At 50.0% G+C, this 26,422-nt stretch overlaps 1 protein-coding gene across 1 annotated transcript; it reads right to left on the minus strand.

Moving 5' to 3' along the window:
- Positions 1–493: 493 nt before the first annotated feature.
- Positions 494–25,691, minus strand: Serinc2 (serine incorporator 2). Its single transcript, XM_036179097.1, has 10 exons — positions 25,569–25,691; positions 11,300–11,461; positions 10,449–10,639; positions 9,603–9,682; positions 9,070–9,207; positions 5,972–6,141; positions 5,238–5,328; positions 4,832–4,967; positions 2,183–2,392; positions 494–1,030 (listed from the first exon to the last, which is right to left on the minus strand). Exons 1-10 carry the CDS (start codon positions 25,605–25,607, stop codon positions 895–897), a joined length of 1,353 nt encoding a protein of 450 aa, XP_036034990.1. The 5' UTR covers positions 25,608–25,691; the 3' UTR covers positions 494–894.
- Positions 25,692–26,422: the final 731 nt, after the last annotated feature.

Here is a 26,422-nt window from a genome sequence, read left to right on the forward strand (position 1 = left end):
GGGAACATTCCGGGTCTTCTCTGGATTCCCACAGCATCAAGCCCAACGACCATTGCAGCAAGAAGAGAAGAGGGAATTGGCTCAGAGGTTAAGAGCACTGGCTGCTCTTCCAGAGGTCCTGAGATCAATTCCCAGCAACCACATGGTGGCTCACAACCATCTGTAATGAGATCTGGCGCCCTCTTCTGGCCTGCAGGGATACATGCAGACAGAACACTGTATACATAATAAATAAATCCTAAAAAGAAGAAGAGGAGGAGGAGGAGGAAGAGGAGGAGGAAGAGAGCAGAGGGCAGATGCCGGAAAGCAGGGTCCTAGAGCCCAGTCCTTTTGGCTCCCTGGTACAACCCCTGCTCTCTATTCTGCCTACCATACTCTCCAAGACCCTCTTCTTCCCAGCCATGGCATTCTGCTCCCTACCCCGGGTTGGCTAAGGAGGAATGGGGTCCCCCACCAAGGGTGAGTGAGGAGCACAGGACATGGGAGGCACACACATGTACAGGCGTGTTTATTGGGTGGAGTCTCAGAGACTCAGTAAGGCACGTGGTCTAGGAAGGGGGTGGGCTCTGGAGGCCTGGAGCATAGGCCTTGGTGTGAGCACCCCAGTGGGGTGGGTACCCCCTACCAGCTGAGCAGCTCTGGGCCACTCTCTCCTTCAATGCCCTCTTCTGGGGACCCTGAGAACAGGGGTTACTTCTGTCCCAAGGGTGAGTGTGCACAGCCATGGGCAGGGGTGGGGGGAGCTTGGTCAGAGCATAATGTCCCATAGTTCCTGGAGGCACCCTGGAGGGTCCCGACTTGGGCAGGTCCTGGAAGAGGGTGGGTAGGTGTGGCCAAGGGTGGGGGGCCCTTGTGGAGCCCCAAGGCACCAGGTAGGCAGGCTGCAGGGCCTTCTCAGCTGAAGTCTCTGTTGCGCAGGAGCAGGGGGGCCACCAGGGTCCACAGGTAGAGGAACAGCCCCGCCCAGCTGGCACAGATCTTCACCCACACGGAAGTCCACGTGCTGATCATCTTCCGGGTCTCACCAGGGCTGGAACACACCATCCGGCTCATGAGCCTGGCCCCCAATCCTGTGACCTCAGTCCTGTTCCCTGACTTGATAAACAGGCTGAGACATCTAAATCCAGCCCTGGCTCCTACCCCATACCTCCAATCCCTGTGTCTCACACTGAAAACACCTTGGCCTTAGGACCCTGGACCACAGAACCAACCTTGACTTCAATTCCAATCTGGACTGTACTTCTGGGCCTTGACGTGACCTGCCTCCTGGTCCCTTACTCTGTCATCCTGAGCCAGGCATAGTGATACACACCTAATAATCCTAGCACTTGGGAGGCAGAGGCAAGAAGAACAGGAGGTCAAGACCACCCTTGGCTATATAATAAGTTTGAGACCAGCCGGGGCTACATGAGACCCTGTATCAAAAGCAAAACAAAAAAGTTCAAGGGCCAGTGGCCCAGACCTGTGATCCTAGCCTCTCAGGGAAGTGAGTCAGGAGGATCTCAAGTTCAAGGCCCCCCTGGGCTACACAGGAAACCCATCTTTAGTACTTCATCACCTAGTTCTTTGGCCTCACCCCTCACCCCTAGGGACTGATGGACTCCTGGCCTTAACTGTGCCTTGACTTTGGCCCTTCATAACTCAGCCTTCATGACCCCTGACTTCAGCTCCTTGTCCCTCTACTGTCTTGATTGCTCCTGGACCTCAGTTTTAACCAAATGACCTAGCCCCAGTGTATGCTGCTACACTATTGCTTCCCAATAGTCCTGACAAGATGTGACTCTCCATGGTCCCAACCCCAACTCAGGACCTCTCAACTCCAACGCTTAATTGTGTGACTGCAATTCTGATCACTGTACCCTAATCCTGCCCCTCCACATACCCCACACTGGACTCCCCCACAACCCAGCCCTGATTTGCAAACATGGTCACCCTGCTGAAGACCAGACCCACCTCCTGTTGGTCTCTTAGCAAAAGTGTGAGAAGCTGGGCCAATTAAGGCCCAGAAGGGAAACTAAGGCAGAACATGGGTGGGCTTTGTGGGGGTCTAAGACAGGCCCTGCCACCTCGGTTCCCAAGCCTGAGCAGAGACCAGGAGACCCAGGAGGGGCCGGAGGAAATACACAGTGGGTCCACCGGGGGCTGCCTGGGTCTTCCCGCCCGCCAGGCTGCCATAGCACACCTGTACCAGTTGGTAAGCGTCATCATGACATGTAGGGAGGCCAGCACCAGGCAGAAGTGGAAGAAGGAGTAGCTGTAGGTGACGCCATCCTGCTCGTTGTCATAGGCTCGGCCCCCACTGACAGCTACCTGCTGCTGCTGCACCGTCTCCAGGGGACACTCCTCTGTCTGCATCAGGCTGTTCACCTGGCGATGGTCAGAGGATCTCAGACTGCAGGAGAGGAAGGAAGGCCATCAGCACCATGAACAAACAGAGATGGGCAGACACGGCAGGGTGGGACCCTGTGAGGTCACAACACGACTCAGGTGGTCCAGGTTCCTTGGAGGTCCAGGAGCTAGCAAACTATCTCAACTCTACCCCAATCCCTTATGACCCTGAGTAATGCACACCTCCATAAACACTTGATTCTCTCAACGTGCCTCACAAATGCCCAGTACTAAGTAAAACTAAATCATCACTTCACCATTTCTAGAACAGGTGCTGAATACTGAGTACTGAGCACTGAGTACCAGGTACTGAAGCATCAAACCAGGAATGTAATGCATCAAGGTTTTGCTGGTTAAGTTTTTATCACAATCTAGGGTCATCTGCGAACAGGGACGCTCAACCAAGGAATTCCATCTGTCAGACCAGCTTTGGGCGAGTCTTTGGGATGTTATCCTGATTAATTATTGATGTAGGAGGCCCAGAGGACACAGCTCACAGTGGGTGGTGCCACCCTGGACAGGTTGTCCTGGGCTATGTAAGGAAGCCGCAGAGCAAGCCGTGGAGAGCAAGGCAGGAAGTAGCGGTGCTCCATGTTCTGCTTCAGTTCCTACCTCAGGGCTCCTGCCTCGAGTTCCATGATGGACTGTGTGCTGCCTGGAAGTGTGAGCCAAAATAAATCCTCTCCTCCCAACTTACTTTTGATCATGGTGTTTATCACGGTAACAGAAAGAAAATTAATATGGGTTGATTTTGGGGTGGAGGATATATGTGTATCTGTGTGTGTATGTAGGTGTCCTTGCTTGTAGGGACATAATGTATGTGTTTGTGTGTATATGTGTGTGTGTATATGTATGTGTATATGCATGTGTTTATGTTTATGTGTATATGTGTATGTATTATATGTGTGTATGTATATATGTGTGTGTGCCTATGCATGTGTGTGTGTATGCGTGCATGTATATGTGTGTATATGTGTATGAGTATGGGGGGATGATTGTTTGTTTTTGTGTGTGTGTACATGTGTGGGCCAGAAGATATTAGGTTTATCCCTAAACTCATCCACTTTTTTTTTGAGACAGGGTCTCTCACTGAACCTGGAACTTGACATGTCAAATACAATGGCTGGCCAGCAAGCTCCTGAGACCCTCCTGTCTCCACCCTGCAGTGGTGAGGTTACAGTTGTGTGCTGTAGGAACATGCTGGGGTTACAGTTGTGTGCTGTAGGTGTGTGCTGTAGGTGTGTGCTGGGGTTACGGTTGTGTGCTGTAGGTGTGTGCTGTAGGTGTGTGCTGTAGGTGTGTGCTGGGGTTACAGTTGTGTGCTGTAGGCATGTGCTGTAGGTGTGTGCTGTAGGCGTGTGCTGTAGGCGTGTGCTGTAGGTGTGTGCTGTAGGCGTGTGCTGTAGGTGTGTGCTGGGGAGCTAAACTCAGGTCCTCATGTTTGCACGGTTTGTACTTTCCACTGAACCATCATTGCAGCACTCTGGTTGTTTTGTGTGACAGTCTCATGTAGTCCAGGCTAGCCTGGAATTCAGTCACTCTGTAGCCCAGGTTGTTCTGAAATTCACAGCAATCCTCCTGCCTCTTCTCTCCAAGAGTGGGAATTAAAGGCGTGAGCCATGTCTGGAAACTTAGCTCTGTCAGTCTTAGGTATTTAGCAATCGCTTTCATGTTTATGAAAAGAAAGCAGAGGAGAGATCAGGGGCAGAGCATCGGTCTAACACATGCAAGGCCCTGGCCGGAGCAGAGCATTGGCCTAGCACATGCAAGGCCCTGGCCGGACTCCAGCACTAAAAAGACAAAAATATACCTTGGGTCAGCAAGGCGGCTCAGTGAGGTCAAAGTTCTTGCCCATACAAACCTACTGACCCTCATTGTTTCGTCCTCATAACCCGGGTAAAGGTGGAAGGAGAGAAATGACTTCACAAACTTATCCTCTGACCTCTACATATGTGCCACACACTCACACACACTACATATGTGCCACACACTCACACACACTACATATGTGCCACACACTCACACACACTACATATGTGCCACACACTCACACACACTACATATGTGCCACACACTCACACACACTACATATGTGCCACACACTCACACACACACTACATATGTGCCACATGCACACACACACACACTTCATGTGCACATATGCAAGAATAATTTTTAAATGCCTGGCATTTTACTATCTGGGTGCTGGCCTTTCTTGGGCTCTTAATTAGCTAAAGAATGAATCACTACATTAGACATTTTGGAGTTTTTTTAACAGCTCCTCCGTGATGGACTGTGACTGAGATATACAATCTCAATCCAAATAAACCTTTTCCTCACCATGTTGGTTCTGGTCCTGGTGCTCATCACAGCACTAGAGAGCTCCCCAGTCCTCCCTCACTCCCCTACCCAGAGCCCCTCCCAGAGCCCAAGCCCATGGTACCTAATGAAGAAGGTGCACAGGATGAAGATGATGAGGCCCACGATGCTCGGGGCATCCCACCACACGGTGCTGTAGTCTTCCAGGTCCACCTGGCCTGTTCCATTTTTAGTGGGCAGGTGAGGGTTGCATTTTTGGTCTGGGCAAGGAACACAGACACATTTAGCCTTAACTAACTGTATCTAGCAGGCAGCGAGATAACCCAAGAGGACAGACACACAGACACACACGCGACCCTCTAAGGCCCAGCAGTAGACAGCAAGTGACAGACACAATGAAAGACAGATAACTCCAGGAGCAGATGAGACACTCCTGTCCACCCCCCAAGCCTGAGCCTCTGGGTGTCCCGGACCCCTGTGACGTCACTTCAGCAGGCCACTACTGCACCAGCCGCCTGTCTCACACTCACCAGGGACGTTGGATAGGGCCGACCAGGTGACAAACATGGTGTACAATGTGATGACAGAGGCCTGCAGCAGTCCTGAGTTAGGCTGGGCATCCTGGCAATAACAGTCCATAGGTAAGAGCTCAGCCATTCACCCCACCGGATCACCCACCACACCTGCCTACCCCAGACCAGAGCCCTGATTCTTTCTCTTGACCCCTGAGCTCACCAGCCCCCTTTCTTCTGCAAATGTTCAGGTTGGCCTCTTTAGTTTGCTCCGCTTCACCCGCCCCCAGCCCACTGTCATGCTCCAGACACTGCAGCCTCCTCTGCTGACCTCTCCCACCTCAGCCGCTTTGGAACTTGGCACACACACACACCCCGGGGTGGTGGGGGGTGTTGAGAGGAGGAAATAAGACCCTGAGCCCCTGCTACAGGAGCTCCTGCCCTCACCAGCTCCCTGCCTTTGCTCCACAAAGCTCTGCAACCAAACTTGCTTTATTCGGCCTTGACTCTCTTGCTGGATTGTTCCATTCTTCACGGTGTGCACGAGCTCTCGGTTCAAATCCCAGCTCTTCTTTTCATAGATGTATGTGTGTTCGTGTGTGTGTGTGTGTGTGTGTGTGTGTGTGTGTGTGTGTGTGTGTGCACATGAGCATGGAGGCCAAAGACAACCTCACTTGTCAGCCCTGGTAGCCCCTGTAGCTTCCTACATGAAGTCTCGCCTGCAAAGGGACTGGGCCAACAGGCAGGCTCACCTGGACCTTGGGCAGGACGGCAACGATGGAGACGCAGACGCAGAAGGTGAGGTTGAGGCTGATGAAAACCTTGCCCTCATGGCAGGCGCTAGACTCCGTGTAGTAGATGAACATCAGCGCCACGGCAGCAATGGACAGCAGGTAGAAGAGGAAGGTGAAGAAGAAAAGGCCTGGGCAGAGTGGAGATGAGCGACAGCTCAGAATCAGGAGGCAGAGACAGGGGCACTAGCCACCCCAGGCAGCTGCAGCCCCCTCCTGCCTTAGGGCTCAGTTCCCTGATGTGGGGAGTGGCTACCCACAACACCTTTGTGAGTTCCTGTCCCAACCCAATCCATAATGACTCACATGCTATAAGGAGGTGACTATCACTCTAAGGACAATAAAGACAAAACAGGGCTGTAGCGGACGCCACTGTACCGCTGTCATTGAAAAGAACTTGCTGGTAGGGCTGGAGACAGCTCCGAAGTTAAGAGCACTTGCTGCTCTCACAAAGGGCTGGGGTTCAGTTCCCGGAGCCCATGTGATAACTCATAACCATCCATAACTCCAGTTCCAGGTGAGACCTCACCCTCTTCTAGCCTCCAGACACCAAGCACACACACAGTGCACACATACATGCACACAAACACCTATCACATAAAGTCAAATAAATAAATCCAAAATAACTTTCTGGTAAAGCTCTCAAAACTATATAGAATATCAGAGATCCAGCTTTTACACTCCATTATATGTTTCATCTCTGCCAAAAAGTCAAGTTTGGGTTAGACAACTCCAGCAGCCTTGGATCTTGAATATGCTAAAATTTTGTAATCTAGAAAAGTAACTAATGATGAATAATCCATCAATAAACCCAGGCTCCTGGTTGGGGATTTAGCTCAGTGGTAGAGCACTTGCCTAGCAATCACAAGGCCCTGGGTTTGGTCCTCAGCTCTGGCAAAAATAAATAAATAAATAGATAGATAGATAGATAGATAGATAAATAGATTAAAAAAACAAACAAACCCAGGCTCCAATTCAAACTCAAAATATCCCATTTTCTAAAATGGTCTCATTGATTCTCCTCTTCCTCTTGTTTTGAGACAGAGTCTATGTAGCCCTGGATGTCCTGAAACTTGCTATGTAGACCAGGCTGGCCTCGAACTCACAGAGATCCACCTGCCTCTGCCTCCTCAGTGCTGGGATTAAAGTATGCACCACCACACCAGGACACTTACTGTGTTTTTTGAGGGGGTGTGTCTCATGTTGCTCAGCCTGGCCTCCAACTCACTATGTAGTAGAGGTTGGCATTGAACTCTTTTTTTTTTTTTTTTTTTTTAAGATTTATTTATTTATTATGTATACAGTGTTCTGCCTGCAGGCCAGAAGAGGGCACCAGATCTCATTACAGATGGTTGTGAGCCACCATGTGGTTGCTGGAATTGAACTCAGGACCTCTGGAAGAGCAGTCGGTGCTCTTAACCTCTGAGCCATCTCTCCAGCCCAGGCCTTGAACTCTTGATCCTCCTTTTTCCACCTTCCAATCGCTGGGATTATAGGTGTGATGTATTTATTTATTTATTTTTAAAAGTTATCATCATGTTTGTGTGTGTGTGTGTTATATCTGTGTGAGTTATATGTGTGTGTTATGTATGTGTTATGCATGTGTTATATGTGTTTGTGTGTTATATGTATGTGTTATGTATGTGTTATGCATGTGTTATATGTGTGTTACGTGTATTGTATGTTATGTGTGTGTTATGTATGTGTGCTATATTTGTGTGTTATGTATGTGTATGTTATATGTGTGTGTTATGTATGTGTGTTATATGTGTGGGGACACATTTACCACGGCACACATATGAAAGTCAGAGGACATCTCTGTAGAGTCAATTCTCTCCTCCCACATTTACATACATTCTGGGCACTGGATTTGCATACCAAATGCCTTTACCTTTGCCACTGTCACAGTTAGCTTTAACAGTCAACTCAGCACAACCTAGAGTCACTTGAGAAAGGAGTCACAAATGAAGAACTGCCCAGATCAGATTGGCCTATGGGAGGCCAATGCCTGTGGGAGATTGCCTTGTTTATTAATGATGTTAATGATGTAGGAGGGCCCAGCCCACTGTGGGCAGCATGATTCCCTAAGCAGGTGGTCCTTGACTGTATAAGATGGCTAATTAAAGTTGATCCTGTGAGTAGCCCAGTAGGAGCATTCTTCTGTGGCTTTTTTTTTTTTTTTAAGACAGGGTTTTTCTTTGTAGCCCTGGCTGCCCTGGAACTTGCTCTGTAGACCAGAACTCTGCCTGGCTCTGCCTCCCGAGTGCTGGGATTAATCGTGTGTGCCACCACCACCTGGCTAAATTTATTTATGTATGTATTTTTTTAATGTATGAGTGTTCTGTCCTCACGCATGCAAACATACATGCCAGAAGAGGGCATCAGATGCCATTACAGATGGTTGTGAGCCACCATGTAGGTGCTGGGAATTGAACTCAGGACCTCTTAACCTCTGAGCCATCTCTCCAGCCCCAGTCTTTGGTGGTTTTTGCTGTGTTTCCTTGGCCATAAACTCCCTGGTGAGAGATAATGATGAACAGAACAGCAAGCAGGCTTGTTTTCCAGTCCCTGCTTGAGTTCCTGCCCTGACTTCCCTCAATGATGGGCTCTACCTTGTAAGCTGGAAAGAAAACAAAAAATAACAGCAACAACAACAACAAAACCCAAAGATTTTCAACAGTTGCTCACAAAACAAGGGTGTTGTCAACAGCTCATGAGGCCTGGTGGTTGGACGGAGACCAGCAGGTCCAAAAAGGTGTGAAGGGCAATGAATGCTAGCCCAGGCTTTCTTGCAGACTTACGGTAAGTGCAGCAGACTCAGCAGGGCAATCTGCTGCTAGGATCTCAGCGACCAGACACAGCTTAAAGTATGGCTGAGTCACTACCAAAAGGAACATTTCCCTGCTCTGTGTAGCCTGTCCCTCGGAAGCTATGGACCTCAACCCCTCAGGGCCCCCCAGGCAGCTTCCCACAGCCAGTCCCTTCCTCCAAACTTCATCTCCAGACCCCGATGCATCAGGCACCCAGCCCCTCAGTGTGGAGACCAGCCTGGCACCGACCTGCGTACCACGCTGGAGAGTCACACTCCTCGGCTTTGCACAACCACCGCTGGTTCCAGGAGTGGGCGAAGTCAATGAACAGGATCAGCTGGATGAGGATGAAAAGGAAGGAGCCCACGACGCCAAAGTAGAACCAGACTGTGAGGAGGGAGCAGAGGCAGGTGGCTGGGGCTGTAGGAGCCGCTGTGGGGACAGCAGGGTCCCAGGGTGCCGAGCATGGCTTCACTCAGGTGTTTGCTCTCAAACACACAGACTCATTCAATAGTCATGCCATGCTCTGCATGGAGGACATGAAGAGAAGCAGAGTCCTCCTCTCTCCGTGTGGTTGAGTAGGGTTCAGGCTAGGTGGTCCCCCACTTCGAGTTACCCTAAGGCTTCAAAGCCCAGCACAAGGATGCTATTTAGTGAATGGAATGTAGAGGACCGCCAGCCACCTGGAGTCAGTGTGATGCCAAGGCAAAGAGCCACCCAGACTCTCCCACCCACCCCGCCACCCTCCCTGCTGCCCATCCCTTGTCCTCAGAGCCACCTACTTTTGGGGAAGGAGCCATCAGGGATGTAGAAGGCACCCACAGTGATACCCATGAGGATCAGGAATTTAAAAAACCAAAAGCTGCAAGAAAGATGAAGGAGACGCTGAGTGGAGGAATCGACATACGGAACCAGAGCAGAGGCAGCCCCGAACCTCCACCCAAGGGACAAGGCCTGGGAGAGATGAAGGGGCATGCTGGTGAGCTGACAGACATCGGGTCTTTCCCACTCCTAGAAAAAGCCTGGAGCTCAGGACAGAGGGAAGAACTGAGCAGGGAGACTGTCACTGAACTGTTGTGTGTGTAGCAAACTGCTACCATCTCTGAGCTTTTTCCTCATTTGAAAAATGGATTTGTAAGCCGAGCAGTGGTGCACGCCTTTAATCCCAGCACTCTGGAGGCAGAGCCAGGTGGATCTCTGTGAGTTTGAGGCCAGCCTGGTCTACAGAGTGAGATCCAGGACAGGCACCAAAACTACACAGAGAAACCCTGTCTCAAAAAAAAGGAAAGAAAGAAAGAAAAATGGACTTGAGTAGGGGAGGCTCAGCTGGTGATGTGATTTGTCACGCATGCATGAAGACTGACATTTGATCATCAGCACCCACATAAAAACCCAGACATGCTTGTTGCTGGGGGCTTGGCCAGCCAGGCTAGAGTAATCATCAGTCCCAGGTGAGAAACCCTGTTTCAAAAAAGAAAGTGTGGGTGGCTCCTGGGAACAGCTGAGGCTGACCTCCTCCCGCTTCTACCTGTGAGTCTGAGGGGAGGGTCTAGAGATCTCTGGGGACAGGCAGAGGGGAGAAAAGCCTTCCAGGGGATTTTGCCAGGGTGCAGGTGGTCGCCCCTCACCCATTCTGGATGGCTGCTCGCGGGTCCCGGCTGCTGCGCACGCAGATCATGAGCAGCATGAAGAGGCAGAAAAAGGCCGCTGTGGCGAAGCACATGCGGTAGACAGCGCGGAAACCCAGCAGGGAGCCGCAGTCCAGAGGACCCTGAAGGACCACTGGCTGCTGGGTCCTATCCTCACACACCCAGGGCAGCTGTGGAGACAAAAGCGCAGCTTAAGAGCCCCACCCACCAGAATCCTGCAGCCTCCCATTAGGTCTGAGCCTCCATTTCCATGGCCTGTTTCCCACTCCCTTTGGGGCTTAAGAAAGGCTGTCTAGACTCCTATCCCATAACAACCTCCTCCTAGATGACCATTTCCCTGCTGTCACAACCCCATACACCCATCGCCCACATCCCACAACCCCATCTCAGTACTGCGGTGTGTGTGTGGAGTGTTCTGTCCTCACCAGGGTGGTCTCCATCTCCTGCCTTCAGCAGAACCACTAAGAGGTCTGCAGGACCCCTGAGATTTGACCTCTCTACAAACTGCAGGAATCCACACCTATGCACAGGTCAAGATGCTAAAGTCTTGGGCCTAAAAGCCCCCACTTGGGGGCGCGCTAAGAGTCAGGATTCCCACCCCCGGCTTCAACATTCAAAGGGAGACACACTCCCAGGACCTGCCTCTAGAGGGCAGTTGTGATGAATAGGAATTTCCATGGGGAGCCAGCTCCTGAGGGAGATAGGAGGTTCAGGAGTCCTCCCACCCCGGCCACCTGCACACCATCAGCACCTGGAACTTCAGTCACCTTTCCATGACTGTGGAGAACAGGGCAATCCGAGCGCCTCCCAACTTCCTCCCTGACACTCACCTTGTAAAGCTGACTCTCCACTCCAGGGCTCAGCATGATGATGGACACCAGCACCCCCAAGAAGAGGAAGCTGGTGAAGAGGAGGCGGGTCGCTGTGGAGTTGCGGGTTGAGGGGCAACAGCCGCACAGAATACAGGGGGCAGAGCCACAGAGGCAGGATGCCTAGGGGAGGCAGGGACGGCAGCTTGGTCAGTTCCCTTCCCTACATGAGCACTCAACACCCTCCACCTGCCCCATCTCAGTCTTCAAGTTGGTGCTGAGCTGGGAGAGGATCCCCATTTAACTTTGTAGCCCCCGAGTCTGAACTGAATCCATACAGGACCACAAGGCCTGTAGACAGAAGTGAGGGCCAGAATCACACTATTTATCACTTACACGGAGAGAGTGATTAAAAACAAAACCAGAAGGCCAGCTGCCACTGATGTAAGACCTGTGTGACCTGTCACTCGGCGCCTGTTCCCCCATCCATCAAACAGGGATGGTGAAGGTAGCCACTCTTCACAGGGAAGTTGTGAGAATGAAACAAAGGGCTTAAATTGTTTTGTTTCTTAGATTTACTTATTTTGTGTACTGATGTCTTGTTTGCACAGACATCTGCAGACCAGAAGGCATTGGCTCCCATAGACAGCTGTGAGCAGCCATGTGGGTGCTGAGAACGGAACTCAGAACCTCTGGAAGAGCAGACAGTGCTCTTAACCGATGGGCCATCTCTCCAGTCTTGGGTATTTAAATTGTAAGCCCCAGCCAGGTGTGGTAGGACATGCCTGTAATCCTGGGGCAGAAGGATCAAGGGTTCAAGGCCAGCCTCAGCTACATAGTGGGTTTGAGGCCTGCCTCAGCTACATGAGACCTTGTCTCAGACAGACAGACAGAATGCAAGCTCCTTGAGACCCCCTGCCTCTTTCTCAGCTCATTTTTCTCCATAGGACTCCAATATTCTTGGTATCTTCCTTATCTTTCTGCATCTTCCTTGTTAGTAAGGACGGATTTTCATCTGCTTTGTTCACTGGGTCAGAACCAGAAACAGTACCCAGAACCTATTAGGGGATTATGAACTTTGTGTTCAATGAACATGAAGTGTCTGGCACAGAACCAGATACATGTTAAGCCCTGAGAAACCAGATGTTCAAAACATCTGAAATTGAGACTCCACGGTGGCTGTGTTTTGCCTGGGGCTGAACCCATTCTGGACAGCCAATGGTGGTCTAGTGCCTACCACCATCCACTGCCTAGGCTTCGGCCTTTCTGGACTGAAACCACTGAGGGACTGGGAGGCTACACCATAGCTCAGTCAGTGAAGAAGAGACTCACCCCTCTGGGAAGCCAGTCCCCAAGCACATACCTTGAGGAAACAGCCACAAACAGTCCAAGTCCTCACGCAGGTATAAGAACCCAAGAGGAACAGTCTTCCATGGACCCAAAAGACCTTAAGCCAAAAGTTACTGGCATTCAGTAAGCTATGTGGATACTGAGAGATCCCATTCTGTGACAGAGCAAACCAGGCTTGTTTTGACTGGGTTATGGCAAGTCCTAGAAGGCCTGCCTCCTTGAGGAAGTGAGCTAAAGGCTGAAGGATTAGGAGTAATCCCAGAGAGGGAAGGCACTCCTGCCCAGGGCAGCGGGGACTGTTGCATCTGAGGAAGGAAGGTGTAGAAGGCACACTACCAGTGACCTGGTAGTGTGATGTCTGATGGGCAGATGGGACCAGACAGGAACCACCCAGGACCATGGTTTCCATCCACAGGCCAGTGGACACACTCTGGGGGTACACAGCCCCGGCTGCAGAAAAGACCTCACCCCATAGAATCAGCTTGGCTGATCGAAGCTTCCGAGGCTCTAGTTCCTCTGAGAACTTTCTGGACCCACTGGGGACACAACACTCTCCATGTGGCTACCTTCCCATCTGCCTCTTCTCTCAGACTGAAACATCTCTGGAAATACTGTCACTCACAAAGCCAAGTGCAACACGGATGCTAAATGCAGTACAAAATTGTTCTTCATAGTCCAAGTCACAGGCTCTAACCCTTCCAGCAACTTCTGGTCACACCCTCCAGTTGTTCCCTGAAGCCCTGGTCATAGCCATCTTTGAGTAAACCAGAGAGGTGTCTCGTTTTACACATGTGGATGATGAGGTTAAAGGTTAAAGGGCTTAGCAGAGGTCATACAGCAACACAGTCACAGCACCAGAGCTGGAAGGCAGCCGTGACAGGAAGGGCTAGCTGTAGGGTGGGTGGAAGCACGCCATCCATGCGTGGGATGCTTCCCATCTAAAAATGAAGAAAGTGAGACCCAGAAAGGTGACAGGGGACAGGACATGGCCACACACACCTAAAACCCCAGCACTTGAGAGGCGGAGGGCTGAGGGAAGAGGATCATGACCGGAAGACCAACTTGAGCTAATGCATTTAAAGCCAGCCTGCCCATCCCCATCTTCACCCTGTGGTGATATATTGTGTACCCTGATAACATTTGCCTGAAGATCAGAGGACAGAACAAGTCACCAGATTAAACATAGCGGCTAGGCAGTGGTGGCACACGCCTTTAATCCTAGCACTTGGGAGTCAGAGATCCATCTGGATCTCTGTGAGTTCAAAGCCATCCTGGATTATATGAGATTGATTTAGTCTAGGAGAGAAACAGAGTCAGGCAGTGGTGACACATGCCTTTAATCCCAGCACTTGAGATCTCTTGCCTTTGCTTGGGAAGCGCAGATGCCTTCAATCCCAGCACTAGGCAGGAAGTGATATGGCAGGACAGAAACAGTATATTAGGCCTGAGGAGACAGGAACGAAGGGCCCTTTCAGCTAAAGCCTTTTCAGGCTGAAGAGTCCTAGAGGTAAGATGTGGCAGTGACTTGTTCCTTTGTCTCCGATCTTTCAGCATTTACCCCAATATCTGATTCCGTGTTTTTTGTTAAAACACCTATTAGGATTCGAGTTACACAATCCAAAAAAAGTTTCATACAACCAGGATCTGTAAATCAGCCTAGGAGCTGGATTGGAACTCAGGTCTTCACTGCCAAGGCCAGACTTTGCCCACAGACACACCACTTCCCAGCCCACAGGCTTGCTGTGGATATTGTTCTGTGTAAATAAAGTTCTGATTGGCCAGTGGCCAGGCAGAAAGTATAGGCGGGACAAGAGAGAAGAGAATTCTGGGAAGTAAAAGGTTGGAGGGAGACACCACCAGCCGCTGCCATGGAAAGCAACATGTAAAGACACTGGTAAGCCACAAGCCATGTGGCAAAGTATAGATAAGCAGAAATGGGTTTATTTAAGATAGAAAAAGTAGATAACAAGAAGCCTGCCACAGCCATACAGTTTGTAAACAATGTAAGTTTCTATGTGCTTTCTTGGTTGGGTCTGAGAGACTGTGGGACTGGCAGGTGAGAGAGATTTGTCCTGACTGGGCCAGGCAGGAAAACTCCAACTACAAATGGCGCCCAACGTGGGGCAAGAGTTTCCACCTAAAACCTGAGAAAAAAGATTCTAAGACGGAGCTAAAAACAGCTTCCTAGTTATCTTTCTCAAGGTAGCGGCAGCCTGCCGGTTTGAGCTACTATGTCGGGTTCCTGGCATATGCGCCTGACCTGTAGTGTGGAGGGAATGAGGAATCTACAAGCAGCACTTTACTCTGCTGCATGATGGATTTAGCCTTTATGACTTAAAAAAAAAAAAAAAAAAAAAAAAGGTTTCTGGGCTATGCGCTGCTTTCATAGAACTGCTTCTGATGGTTGATGGTACACATGGCTCCAGACCCAGAGCTGGCGGTAAACTATACCACCGCCATGTTGGGAAGCTGAGGTGGGCAGAGCCAACAGCCACAGAGGCGTTTCAGTCTTACAAAGATGCATATTACACAGAGAATCTGGTTTATGTTGTCTTTGAGATTTTTAACTGCAAAAAAAGATTTGATCATAAAAACTGTTGAGTTAAACAAATATGTAAATTTTAAAGGTACCTTGACTTCAAAATTTGGATATAAGGATATGTTGCTTTGGAAAGGAGTCTCTGCTTTTGTTTCCACAGAAAGCCAGAGGCTGTGGATTTGTTCCAGATTAAGATACATCAGGTTTGATCAGTCAAGACCACCTGAAAGGTCTCCGATGACACAATGGCCCAGATGATCCAACATCCAGAATGCTTTCAAGACAACTGGCTCAGAGGTTCACCCTAATGGACTACTCCATAATCCTAAAATTTTCTTTGTGTCCCCATAAGATACAGCGCCCCCCTCCAGCAGGAAGTAATAAAAAAAACTACGCCCACATTCCCAAAATTATCAAATTGGCTTTGGAGATGGAATTGGCTCACTCCTTCTCTAAACCCAGACATATTGCTAAAAAAAAGGTTAAGAGATTCTTATGTCCCAAATCAAAAGAGCCCTCTGATGTGGGACAGAGAAAAACCACTATTTTTCTTTAAAACAGGTTGATTATAAATATGATCTCTTTCTAAAAAAAGAAAAGGAGATATGATATAGATATAATAGGATAAAAGATAGATTAAGAAACTTACTTCTAAAGAGCAACAAATTGTTTAAAATGTTTTACATTGGTATAGACTTTAGTCTATTGATACAAACTTAAAGTTAATTTTGTTATACTATGTACATATTTCTACTCATGTTTAAGGTATTATGTTTGTATAGCTCATTTTAAATTGTAATTGATAATTAAAAATAGATAATAATTAGTCTATGATAATCATACTCGTAACCATATTACTTAAGTCTTCTACATATACATAGAGATATTTCAGATAGACAGGTAATCTTCAAATACTTCAAAGACCTACAAAATATGGCATTTAAAATACTTTTAAAATTTAGACTTTCGGGACAATGAGACATGTCTGCTCCTGGCAGCACCGTTTTACTTCAGAGAGGAGGATGGGCATTAAAGACACTTCATATGGAGTTTATCTTCACCTTAATAAAAATAGCCATTTGGGCAAGAAACTGTTCTTGCCTGGATTGCTTGATCAACTGGACATGCAGGACCCATAGAAAGGTGACCACTAAACTTTGCTTTCAAAATGGTCCTTCAGATTCCTGATTCACAGAGGAAACTGCCAGACATTCTACAGGACACTGAGAGAAATGACCGAGAGACTCTAGCCCTGTGGGCTAAAGACAAATGCCCCAACATTACAAAGGAACATTAGGTGACTGTCCAGACTGCCAGCTGTCTCTGTCTACCCTGCAAGACTCCCGAAAGTTGCTTGCATCCTTCTCCCAGTTCTCAGGTAATAGTATATCCTTCTGAGGTCTTTGATATGGTTGAAGACTAGACAGTTATTATTTCCTCAGTTATGATACAAGATAAGTTAGATATAAAAACCTTAAACTCACAAATATAAGATAGATAGGATATTTTCTTTAATATTATAACTGTAATTCTTGCTTGATAATTGTTTTGTTATATGTAATTATACTATGTAAAAGTTAAAACCTTCCTTAAAAAAGAAAAGGGGAAGTGCTGTGGATATTGCTCTGTGTAAATAAAGTTCTGATTGGCCAGTGGCCAGGCAGGAAGTATAGGCGGGACAAGAGAGAAGAGAATTCTGGGAAGTAAAAGGTTGGAGGGAGACACCACCAGCCGCTGCCATGGAAAGCAACATGTAAAGACACTGGTAAGCCACAAGCCATGTGGCAAAGTATAGATAAGCAGAAATGGGTTTATTTAAGATAGAAAAAGTAGATAACAAGAAGCCTGCCACAGCCATACAGTTTGTAAACAATGTAAGTTTCTATGTGCTTTCTTGGTTGGGTCTGAGCGACTGTGGGACTGGCAGGTGAGAGAGATTTGTCCTGACTGGGCCAGGCAGGAAAACTCCAAATACACAGGCTCACAGATGGGAATGTTCCTTGGTTTCTAAAAGCCCCCCGCCCCCCCACCAGGCAAACTATCCCTGCAAGGCTGGGGTAAACCACGAAGTCCCTCCCACCCCAGATGCCAGGTTCCATCAGGCCCACTCTAGCCCACTGCACTCTCCGTTTGTGCAAACAGGTTCCAGCAAGACGCTGCTTCAGTTCATTCTATTTCATAGAAGTCAAAATCCGGAAGTTCTTCCAGGGGATCCTGAGACCAGAAACCTCAGGGTGTCTCAGGTCCTGATGCCCAGCCAGAGGGCCCAGGTAAAGAGAGACACAGGCTCAACACACTGCTCCCAGAGTACAAGTCCACACACCTTTGATCTACCTGCCACCCTGACCCTGCCTGGACCAGCTCCGACCAGAGCTCCCTCCTACAGACACATCGGCCTCTGGGCAGGAGGGAGAGCAGCCTCGTGAGCTCACCGGAAGTGCACTGTGGTGCTGTACAAGGCAGGAAATAACAGGAGGAGGCTGACCATCTGGTGCCTGTCCTGTACATCATGGTCCTCCACAATGGGGCTGCCCTACTGGTGGTGTGTGTGTGTGTGCACTGCAGCACAAAGTAAAAACATATAAAATGTCTGAAGATATGGCTCAGTAGTGGAGTGCTAGCTTGGTGCAAGACCTGAGCTCAGGCTCCAGCATTGCAGAAATAACTCAGTCATTCTTGTTGAAACTGTCTGCTCAACCGGGTTAGCCTCAAACTTGCTATACAGCTGAGGATGGCCTTGAACTCCTGATCTTCCATCTTTGAGCCTCCACCAAAAGTCTTCTCTCTCTCTCTCTCTCTCTCTCTCTCTCTCTCTCTCTCTCTCTCTCTCATGTTGTTTTGTTTTTCAAGACAGGGTTTCTCTGTAGACCAGGCTGTCCCGGAACTCAGAGTTCACTTGCCTCAGCCTCCCAAGTGCTGGGATTAAAGGCATGAGCCACAGCTGTCCAGGCCCTTTTCTCTTTTAGATAGGAGCTCACTATGTAGCCCTAGCCGGCTTGGATCTTGATATATAGACCAGGCTGGACTCTACTCACAGAGGTCTGCGTGCCTCTGCCTCCTGAAGGCTGAGATAAAGGTGTGCACCACCAGGCCCTGCAGCTACAAGGCTTCTTAGCATCTGACCGTCCCTGGAAGAGTCCCTGCAGTGACACCCCCAGAAAGCAGCTGGCCAGCCCCTGTTGCCTGCTGACAGGAGAAGAGAGCTTCCTCCCTCCCCCGACAAGCCACACAGCTTTGGAACCAGGTGGGCAGAGGTATCCCTAAGTCGTTCATCTTCCCTTCCGGTTGTCCCTGGAAACACTTGTAGGGCACTGGGTAGGTAGGAGAGGTAGCCTAGGAGCCACAGTTTTGAGTTGTGTTTAAAACAAATGGCTTTCACTGCCAGCTGTACATCCAAAAAAAACGAAAACTTGAAAGCTACACTCAAACCAACACTCACACATACTCACACACCCATGTTCGCAGGCTGAACGACCCCAGGTCCTTGGATGGGTGAACAGATAGTTTGGTCTAGATACACACTAGAGTGTTACTGTAACTCTTAAAAAAAAAAAAGGAAAAGCTAGGTGTGGTGGCTGCACACCTGTAACCCCAGCAACTGGAAGACAGACAGTTCAGGGCCAGCCTGGGCCACACAGTGAGATGTGCCACAAAAAATAAATAAATGAATTCCAACACATGCTACAACCTGCATGCCATGATTTTGAATGACATAATCCAAGCACAAAGGGCATGAATGGTATCAGGAGCCCAGACTAGCTGAATTCATTGAGAGGAAGTTCTGGTGAGCTGGTGCGGTGACCCAGGACTGCTGGGGGGGTTTCGGTCTATGGAGGTGAAAAAGGTACTGTAGACGGGGCTGTCAGGCTGCGAATTAGTGCGAATTTGATGTCCTTGAACTGTAATAAAACCAGCTAAAATGAAGCCAAGGGAGGCTTAGGTGGGAGAATCCCTTGCACTCTGTGCCCAAAGCCGGTCAGGGTCACACATTGAGTCCTGACTCAAAAGAAATAAAGGCAGAGCTTATGTGTATTTTACCACAATACGGGGCAGGGGGAGGGATGTGATGCAGCCCAGTTGGTGCCTAACCTGCACAGAGCTTTGGTTTGGGTCCTGGGTGAGGTACTCAGGCGGTAGAGGCAGGCGTATCAGATGTTAGTCTGAGGCTAACCTGGGATACACGAGACCCCGAAGGAGTGGGAAGAAGAGACAAGAAAAGAGTCAAGGGAGGGGGGGGAGGGAGAGGAGAAAAGAGACACAGATAAAAAGGAAGGAAAGGAGGTAGACAAGCCATTTCCCTTCCCCGAACCTGTTGCCCTAGCTGGGAAGTGAGACTGTAGCTCAGAGGCACCGCACTTGCCTAGGGCATGATGGCCTTGAGTTCAATACTCAGCAATGCAAACAGGCAAAGCTGGAGGTGGTAGCCCTCACGAGTACACCTAGCACTTGGGAAGCAGAAACAAGAAGATCATGAGTTCAAGGTCATCCTCAGTTACATAATGAGTTCAAGACCAACCTGAGCTTCGTGAGACCCTGTCTCAAAAAAAACAAAACATCATACTGAGGAGAAGGGAGGGGAAGAGGAGGACAAGACAGCAGAAGCAGCAGCCACAGACACCTCTGTATTTTCTGGACTTCTGGGTGGCTGGGTGGTACTGGGAGGTAGCCATTGTCCTCGAAGCTTACACTATTTCCCCGCAAAGGCATTGGGACTCACCGCCAAAGAAGGGCGGCAGCAGATTTATACTTAGTGACAGAACTGTGGTCCCAAAATAAGGAGGCAGATGGTGGAGCAGGGGTGTGGGGAGAGAGTCACTGGCGGCTCTGAGTCACCCAGAAGAGAGAACTGACTCCAGGAGACAAGATGGCAGTTATCAACGAGCGTCTGGACTGACAATATTCACTCTGACAACGCCACTTGCCTGGGCTGCGTCATTTAACTAGGACTGTCTGGGAAGGTAAATGACAAGGTCCTTGAAGACTAAAACAAAGATCAAAGATCCCAATGGTAGGCCTCACACGACATAATATGGTATGATGTGATATGATATGCATCTCATCACTATTTAAAAGCCAAAACTTGGCGCAGGGATGCACCCTGCAGCCTGCACAAACCACCCCAGTCTTGAAAGCACTGAGGGAGAGACAGCTGAAGCCTCCCACACCTCTCCCTGCAGCTCCTGGAGCCGGCCTGGTGCCAACTCTTTCAGCGTTTCCCCTCCCTGGACTCAGTGTTTTATCTATGAAATGGGCTCTTGGGTAGGACATTAGCTTGTCCAAGTTCAGGCTCTGCATATGGGCAGCCCTGAGTTTCATGGTATTCTGTTGTAGACTATTATTTTAAGGTGTGTTACTTTTGTTTATGTTGCACTTGTTGAACTCTGTGAAGCTGTCCAAAAACCTGACGTTCTAACAAAGAGCCAAACGGCCAATAGTGAGGCAGGAGAGAGAAATAGGCAGGGCTGGCAGGCAGAGAGTGTACATAGAAGGAGAAATCTGGGGAAAGAAAAAGGAAGAAGTAGCCAGAGAAGGAGGAGGATTCCAGTGGACAGCTGCCCTGATACACAGCAAGCCACAGAGTAAGATTTACAGTAGTAGGAGAATGGGAGAAGCCCAGAGGCAAAAGGTAGACGAGATAAGTAAAGGAAAGTTAGCAAGGAACAAGCCAAGGTAAGGCTGGGCATTCATAATTAAGAATAAGCCTTCGTGTGTTATTTATTTGGCAGCCCCCCCCCCCCAAAGAGCCAAGACACCACCAACAGCAGTATTCTCAGTGTCCCACTTCCTCATTGGCAGTCCTCAGTAATTCACCACTGTGTTGTGTTTATGGCTTGGTGCTGCGTGCCACCTTAATGCAAAATGTATCCATGCACCCCTCTTGGTACTGTTTAATGCCTACACAGGTGAGGAGTGGGTCCCATTGTTCCTCAAACCCTATGGACATGGGGAGGGGTGTGTGCTGCCCACAGTGGGCAGACAAGAAAATGCAAAGCCAGGGTCTGAGCCCATGCCTTGCACAGCTCCTTAAACACACAACCCTCCCTAAAAATCTGCTGTCCATCCAGGCTATGTGGCTTGCCTAGTTACTTCCACCCTCTGTGAACCCAGCCTACCTCCTCATCTCAGGCAGCCTTCGCCTGTCCAGTGCAAATGCCAGGGAGAAGTGGACAGTTGGGTCACAGCTAGGAGAACACAAAAGTTCCCCATCATCCCAGGGACCCAGAAACACTTGGGGCCTCCCCACCAGGACTTCTGGGTGAGGCCAGCCGGGTCTACAAAGCAAGTTGCAAGACAGCTAGGACTGTTACCCAGAGCAGCCCTGTCTCAACAAACAAAACAAGAGCTTCTCCTGGGGGCTAGAGAAATGGCTCAGAGGTTAAGAGTGATTTCTGGGCCATCACAAAGACCAGAGTTCAGATCCCGGAATAATCCCGGGTCCCATGAACAAGCTCCTGGGCAGAGTGGAGGCAGAAGGATAGCTGGGACTTGCTGGCTTCCAGGCTAGCCAAGAAAACACGACCCCGCCCCAAAGGAATGACAAGGGCATCTGACATTGTCTTCTGGCTTTTGCAGGTGCACACATATGCATGTGCACATGCGCCTGCCCATAGCACATACATTCACACATACAAATAAACAGAGCTTTAAAAACTTCACTCCTGCTGGGAGGCGGTGGCGCACGCCTTTAATCCCAGCACTTGGGAGGCAGAGCCAGGCGGATCTCTGTGAGCCAGGCGGATCTCAAGTTCCAGGACAGCTAGAGGAACCCTGTCTTGAAAAAAAAAAAAAAACTTCACTCTCATGGGGCAACTTTTTCCAGGAGCAGGGTACTGCTGGCATCCAAGAGTGCCCAATGCACCACCTACCGCTGTTTTGCTGTGAGAAATCTTTGAGTCCCTCTGATCCAGCTTCTTCATCAGAAAAATGGAAATCAATTTTTTTGAGACAACTTCCAGGCCTAGGACTCAAGCTAAGGATGACCTTTGAACTTCAGATTCTTTTTACTTTTTTTAATTCAGTGGTTTTATTTTGTTTTGTTTCTCAAGAGAGGATTTCTCTGTGGAGTCCTAGTTGTCCTAGAACTCCCTCTGTAGACCAGGCTGGCCTTAAGAGGGATCCTCTGCCTCCCGAGTGCTGGGATTAAAGGTGTGCACCACCCTTGCGGGACAGGATCTTTCTGCCTCTACCTCCCAAGTGCTGAGATCATCAAGCCCAGTTTATGCCATGCTGGGGATTGAACGCAGGGTCTCATGCTTACGAGGCAAGTACTCTACCAACCAAGCTACAACCCCAGCCTGAAATGGGAATAATGCCGACCGCATCACTGGGGGCTTTGCAAAGATTAAACAAAAGGACACATATACAGAGTGACAGTTGCTATCGAATGTCAACTTGACAGGCTCCAGAATCATCTTAGAGACAAACGTGTTCGTGTGTGTAAGGGGGTATCCAGATTAGTTCACTGAGGTGAGCCATGGAAATGTGGGTGACAACATCCTGTGGGCTGGGATCTCTGATGGAAGGAAAAATAAAGCCGAGCACAGACATCCGCACCTTTCCACTTCCCAACTGCTGGGGCAATGTGACCAGTGGCCACAAGCTCCTGCCACCAAGCCTGCCCTGCAGTAACAGATGGTAACCTTGAACTGAGAACCAAAACAGACCCCTCCCTCCTAAAGTTGCTTTTGTTGGGTGTTTGTTGCAGCAAGGCAAGCAAATACTTATAAATCCATAAATGTCTTTCTTGCAGGGCTGGGCCTGTGCCCCAAGATAGCCCCATTCCTGGGTGCTGACCTATAATAAGGACATAGTGAATGGTGGCCACTGTTGGCATGGACACTCATAAAATGAACAAAAATGTCATAGGGCTTCTGGGAGAATCAGTGAGACAGCATGGCCAAGAGCCTTGGTGCAGAACCTGGCATACTAAATGTGGAGGGCACCAAAGTCGGGGCAGTGACTATCCTCCAATTCTCCCCTAGACCCGCTCTGTCTCTAGGCATCCAGAATGCATTTGAGGGCAGGGGTGAGTTGTAAGGGAAGAAGCCTGGACGAAGAATCTTTTTTTTTTTTTTTTAATTATGTATCCTGTATCCTAGGCCTGCTTGAAACTCACTGTGTGGTAGAAGCTGCCCTTGAACTCCTGGCTCTTCTGACTCTACATTCTGAATACTGGGATTACAGACACGCATCACTTTGTCTGACTTCATTAAAAAATTATTTTAGATTTGTTTTTTATTTTTATTTTATGTGTATGAGTGTTTTAACCTGCATGTGTGTGTGTGCACTGTGTGAACGTGTGTGTGTGTGTGTGTGTGTGTGTGTGTGTGTGTGTGTGTGTGTGTATACGGTGCCTGAGGGGACCAGGAGAGGGCGCCAGATACCTTGGAATTGGAGTTACAGACCATTGTAAGCTGCCATGTGGGCACTGGGAATCCAACCCAGGTCCTCTGGGCCAGCAGCCAATGCTCTTAACAGCTGAACCACCTCTCCAGCTCTCTGGCTTCAGGTTTTAAACCTGACTGTAATTCCCTCACGTTTTCAGTGCTCAACCTGAGGCAAGAGAGCTAACCCCTGTAAACGGAGGGTCTGAGCAAGCATGTCTGGCCTCAGCTCTGTAGACTGTAGACTGGGTGACTCAGAGAAGCTCTTGGCTTTTTTCTCCAGATGGAATTCTCCACCTACATTTCCTCCAGGGTAACAACAGCTCCCACAATGCCCACTCCCTGTGCACAGGAGCTGGGTGGTACTTTTCACCTCTCACCTGTCCATCTCCCGATAGTATGCCAAGGCAAGCATTGCTGTGGTCTTCAGCTCACTGACCGGGAGACCAAAAGCTGACCTTGAACTCCTGGCTCTTCTGCCTCTGCATGTGGGTTTTACATGTGGGTGTGTGGGTGTTGGTATGTGCATGTGTAGAACAGGAAATATTAGTATGGGGGAGAAAGAAAGAAAGAAAATAAGTATTACTAGGCTAGGAATCAGTAGGTCGGCCCTCACAACCCCTCTCCCCTAGCAGGGCATGGGTAACCAGGTGAGATTAGATGGGCTGTGAGTGGGAAGGTCTCCCTCCCTAACCAGGAAGCAAAGGAAAAGTCATGGTCATCAACTAGCAATATCCTTACTCCTGATCACCAGCTCAGGCTAGGGTCCAAGAGAAACACACACACACACACACACACACACACACACACACACACACACACACACACCTTTTAATGGAAACAGAGGCCCAAGAGAGGTCAAGAGCTGTGTCCAGGAACCCACTCCATCGCCTACCTAGGCTGAGCTCACTCTCAGAAAATGGCTACAAAGAAAACCTCTAGACGCCCAGCTCTTGCCTGGACACCCGCTCCTAACACGCACACAAATCAGGGACAAAGGAAGCAAGTCCTGAGCTTGCCTTCAGCAGCCAGCCGCTGGAGCCCCTCTCCGCCCCTCTTTGTGTGGGGCCAGAAAGGGAGGGAGCTGTCTGAATGAACCTCAGATTTAATGAGGGGAGGAAGCAAAGGAAAGGGGGCTGGGAAAGGGAAAGTGTGGGCCTCCTAGCCGGGGATGACTGAATCCCCTCCCTTGTGCTGGTTGCTGCCCCAAAACAGAGCTGGCCACCCGCCTAGTCCCCAACACAGGCGACCAGGTGGGCACACGCAACCTCCTTCGATTTCTGGGTCTTCCCGAATCCAAAGTTTGGACCAGGTGGTCAGTGACAACCGACACCAACCTCGCTCAAGGCGGGTGGGGTGGGATGGGGGAACTCCATACCCAACCCCCACTCCCTTCCCCGCTCGGGCTGGAGGGGAAGGGTCCAGCGCTTGCAGGAGGGAGTGCTTAAGAGTGAGCGGGCCAGACAGCGCGCAGAGTGGACGCAGACGGAGCCGGTTACCACGCTCAGACAGACGGACTGCGCCCCAACCCTAGGGACACGGATAGAACAAACACAAAAGAGCAGACTGAGCCAGGCGACAGGGACAGACAGAATGACGGACGCTCTTCCAGAGGGACAGAAGCTCAGGCAGAGGGGGGCCGGGACCCTGCTAGTCACACAAAGAGTCCCGCGCCCCGGAGAGAGACGCGCCACGCACTCGGGGGGCCGCTCCGAGACGGGGCGCGGGCGGCGGCGGCGGCGGGGCTCCCCGCACCCGCTGCGGGCCTCAGTGTCCGGGTTCCCGGAGCGGTGGCGCCGAGGGCGCCCGGCCGCGCCCCACCCCTCCCCCGCGGTCATCCGAGCGGCAACACCAGCTGTCCAGCGCCCGGCTGTCGAAGCCGAGTGGTTGCGGGATGAGGATAAGAAGGGCCCCAGAAAGACAAGTTTGGAGGAAGCATAAAAGAAGAAAAGTACTTGGAGGAAAAAGGGAGAGAAAAAGTGAGCGGGGCCGCAGCAGGGACGGGGTGGGCACTCACGCAGCTGAGTAGGGAGCAGGCCCCCAGACAGGCCCCCATGGCTGAGCCGGGCGCGGGGCGCGGGGCGCCGGTCTCGGATCCCGGATCCGGTGGGACTCCAGGCGCTCGGCTGGCCCCACCCCAATCCCAGCCCCGCCCTGACCCCGCCCCACCTGCCGAAGCCACTCGACACTTTCCGGCGACGCTCGGAGGCCTCCTATGACTCACCTGGGACAGGTGCTCCTGGCTAGACTTTACCGAGACAGAGGTTGAAGCAGGAAAACTCCAGCAACTATGCCGCGGGCACAGCCCCAACCAACTCTGACCAAGGCTTATCTCCTGAACCAGTGCGAGAATACGGAAATACACCTTTTGATTTGGACGTCACCAGGGCCATTGTGTGACCGACTCCAGAATGCTGTCACTATTACAGGAAGGATCTAAGAGTGATCCTCTGTGACTCCCTTGGATCTTGGCGCAAAACCTGTGCTCGGTCTATGGATGCTGAATGATAAATTACTGGATAAAAAGGGAGGAGTAATGTAGCTGAGTCAGTAGAGTGCTTACAGAACATGCATGAAGCCCTGGGTTTGGTTTGATCCACATAAAATGGCATGCTGGCTCATGCCTGTAATTCTAGAACTCAAGAGTCTGTGGAGTTGGGAATCAGAAATTCAAGATCATCCTTGGCTGCACAGCCAGGTCTAGGTCAGCCTGAGCTACATGAGATTCTGCGGAAGGAAAGAAGGAATGGAGGGAGGAAGAGAAGGAGAGAGGACAGACAGATGGAGGATGGGGGGGGGCTACTTTGCTTCTCCAGGCAACACACAGCAAGTACTCAGTAAATAGAAGCCCTCATCATCCATCCCCTTTAA

This window comes from Onychomys torridus, chromosome 2, assembly GCF_903995425.1.
Source record: "Onychomys torridus chromosome 2, mOncTor1.1, whole genome shotgun sequence".
NCBI classification, from domain to species: Eukaryota; Metazoa; Chordata; class Mammalia; order Rodentia; family Cricetidae; genus Onychomys; species Onychomys torridus.

Bases quoted from the DNA above. Each gene is read 5' to 3' on its own strand.
- Serinc2 (XM_036179097.1), bottom strand. From the start codon at position 25,607: ATGGGGGCCTGTCTGGGGGCCTGCTCCCTACTCAGCTGC. The intron at 9,683-10,448 runs GTGAGGGGCGAC...TCTTTCTTGCAG, and splicing joins CGAGCAGCCATCCAGAATGG to CTTTTGGTTTTTTAAATTCC. The intron at 5,329-5,971 runs GTGAGCCTGCCT...TGTTATTGCCAG, and splicing joins CCGTCCTGCCCAAGGTCCAG to GATGCCCAGCCTAACTCAGG.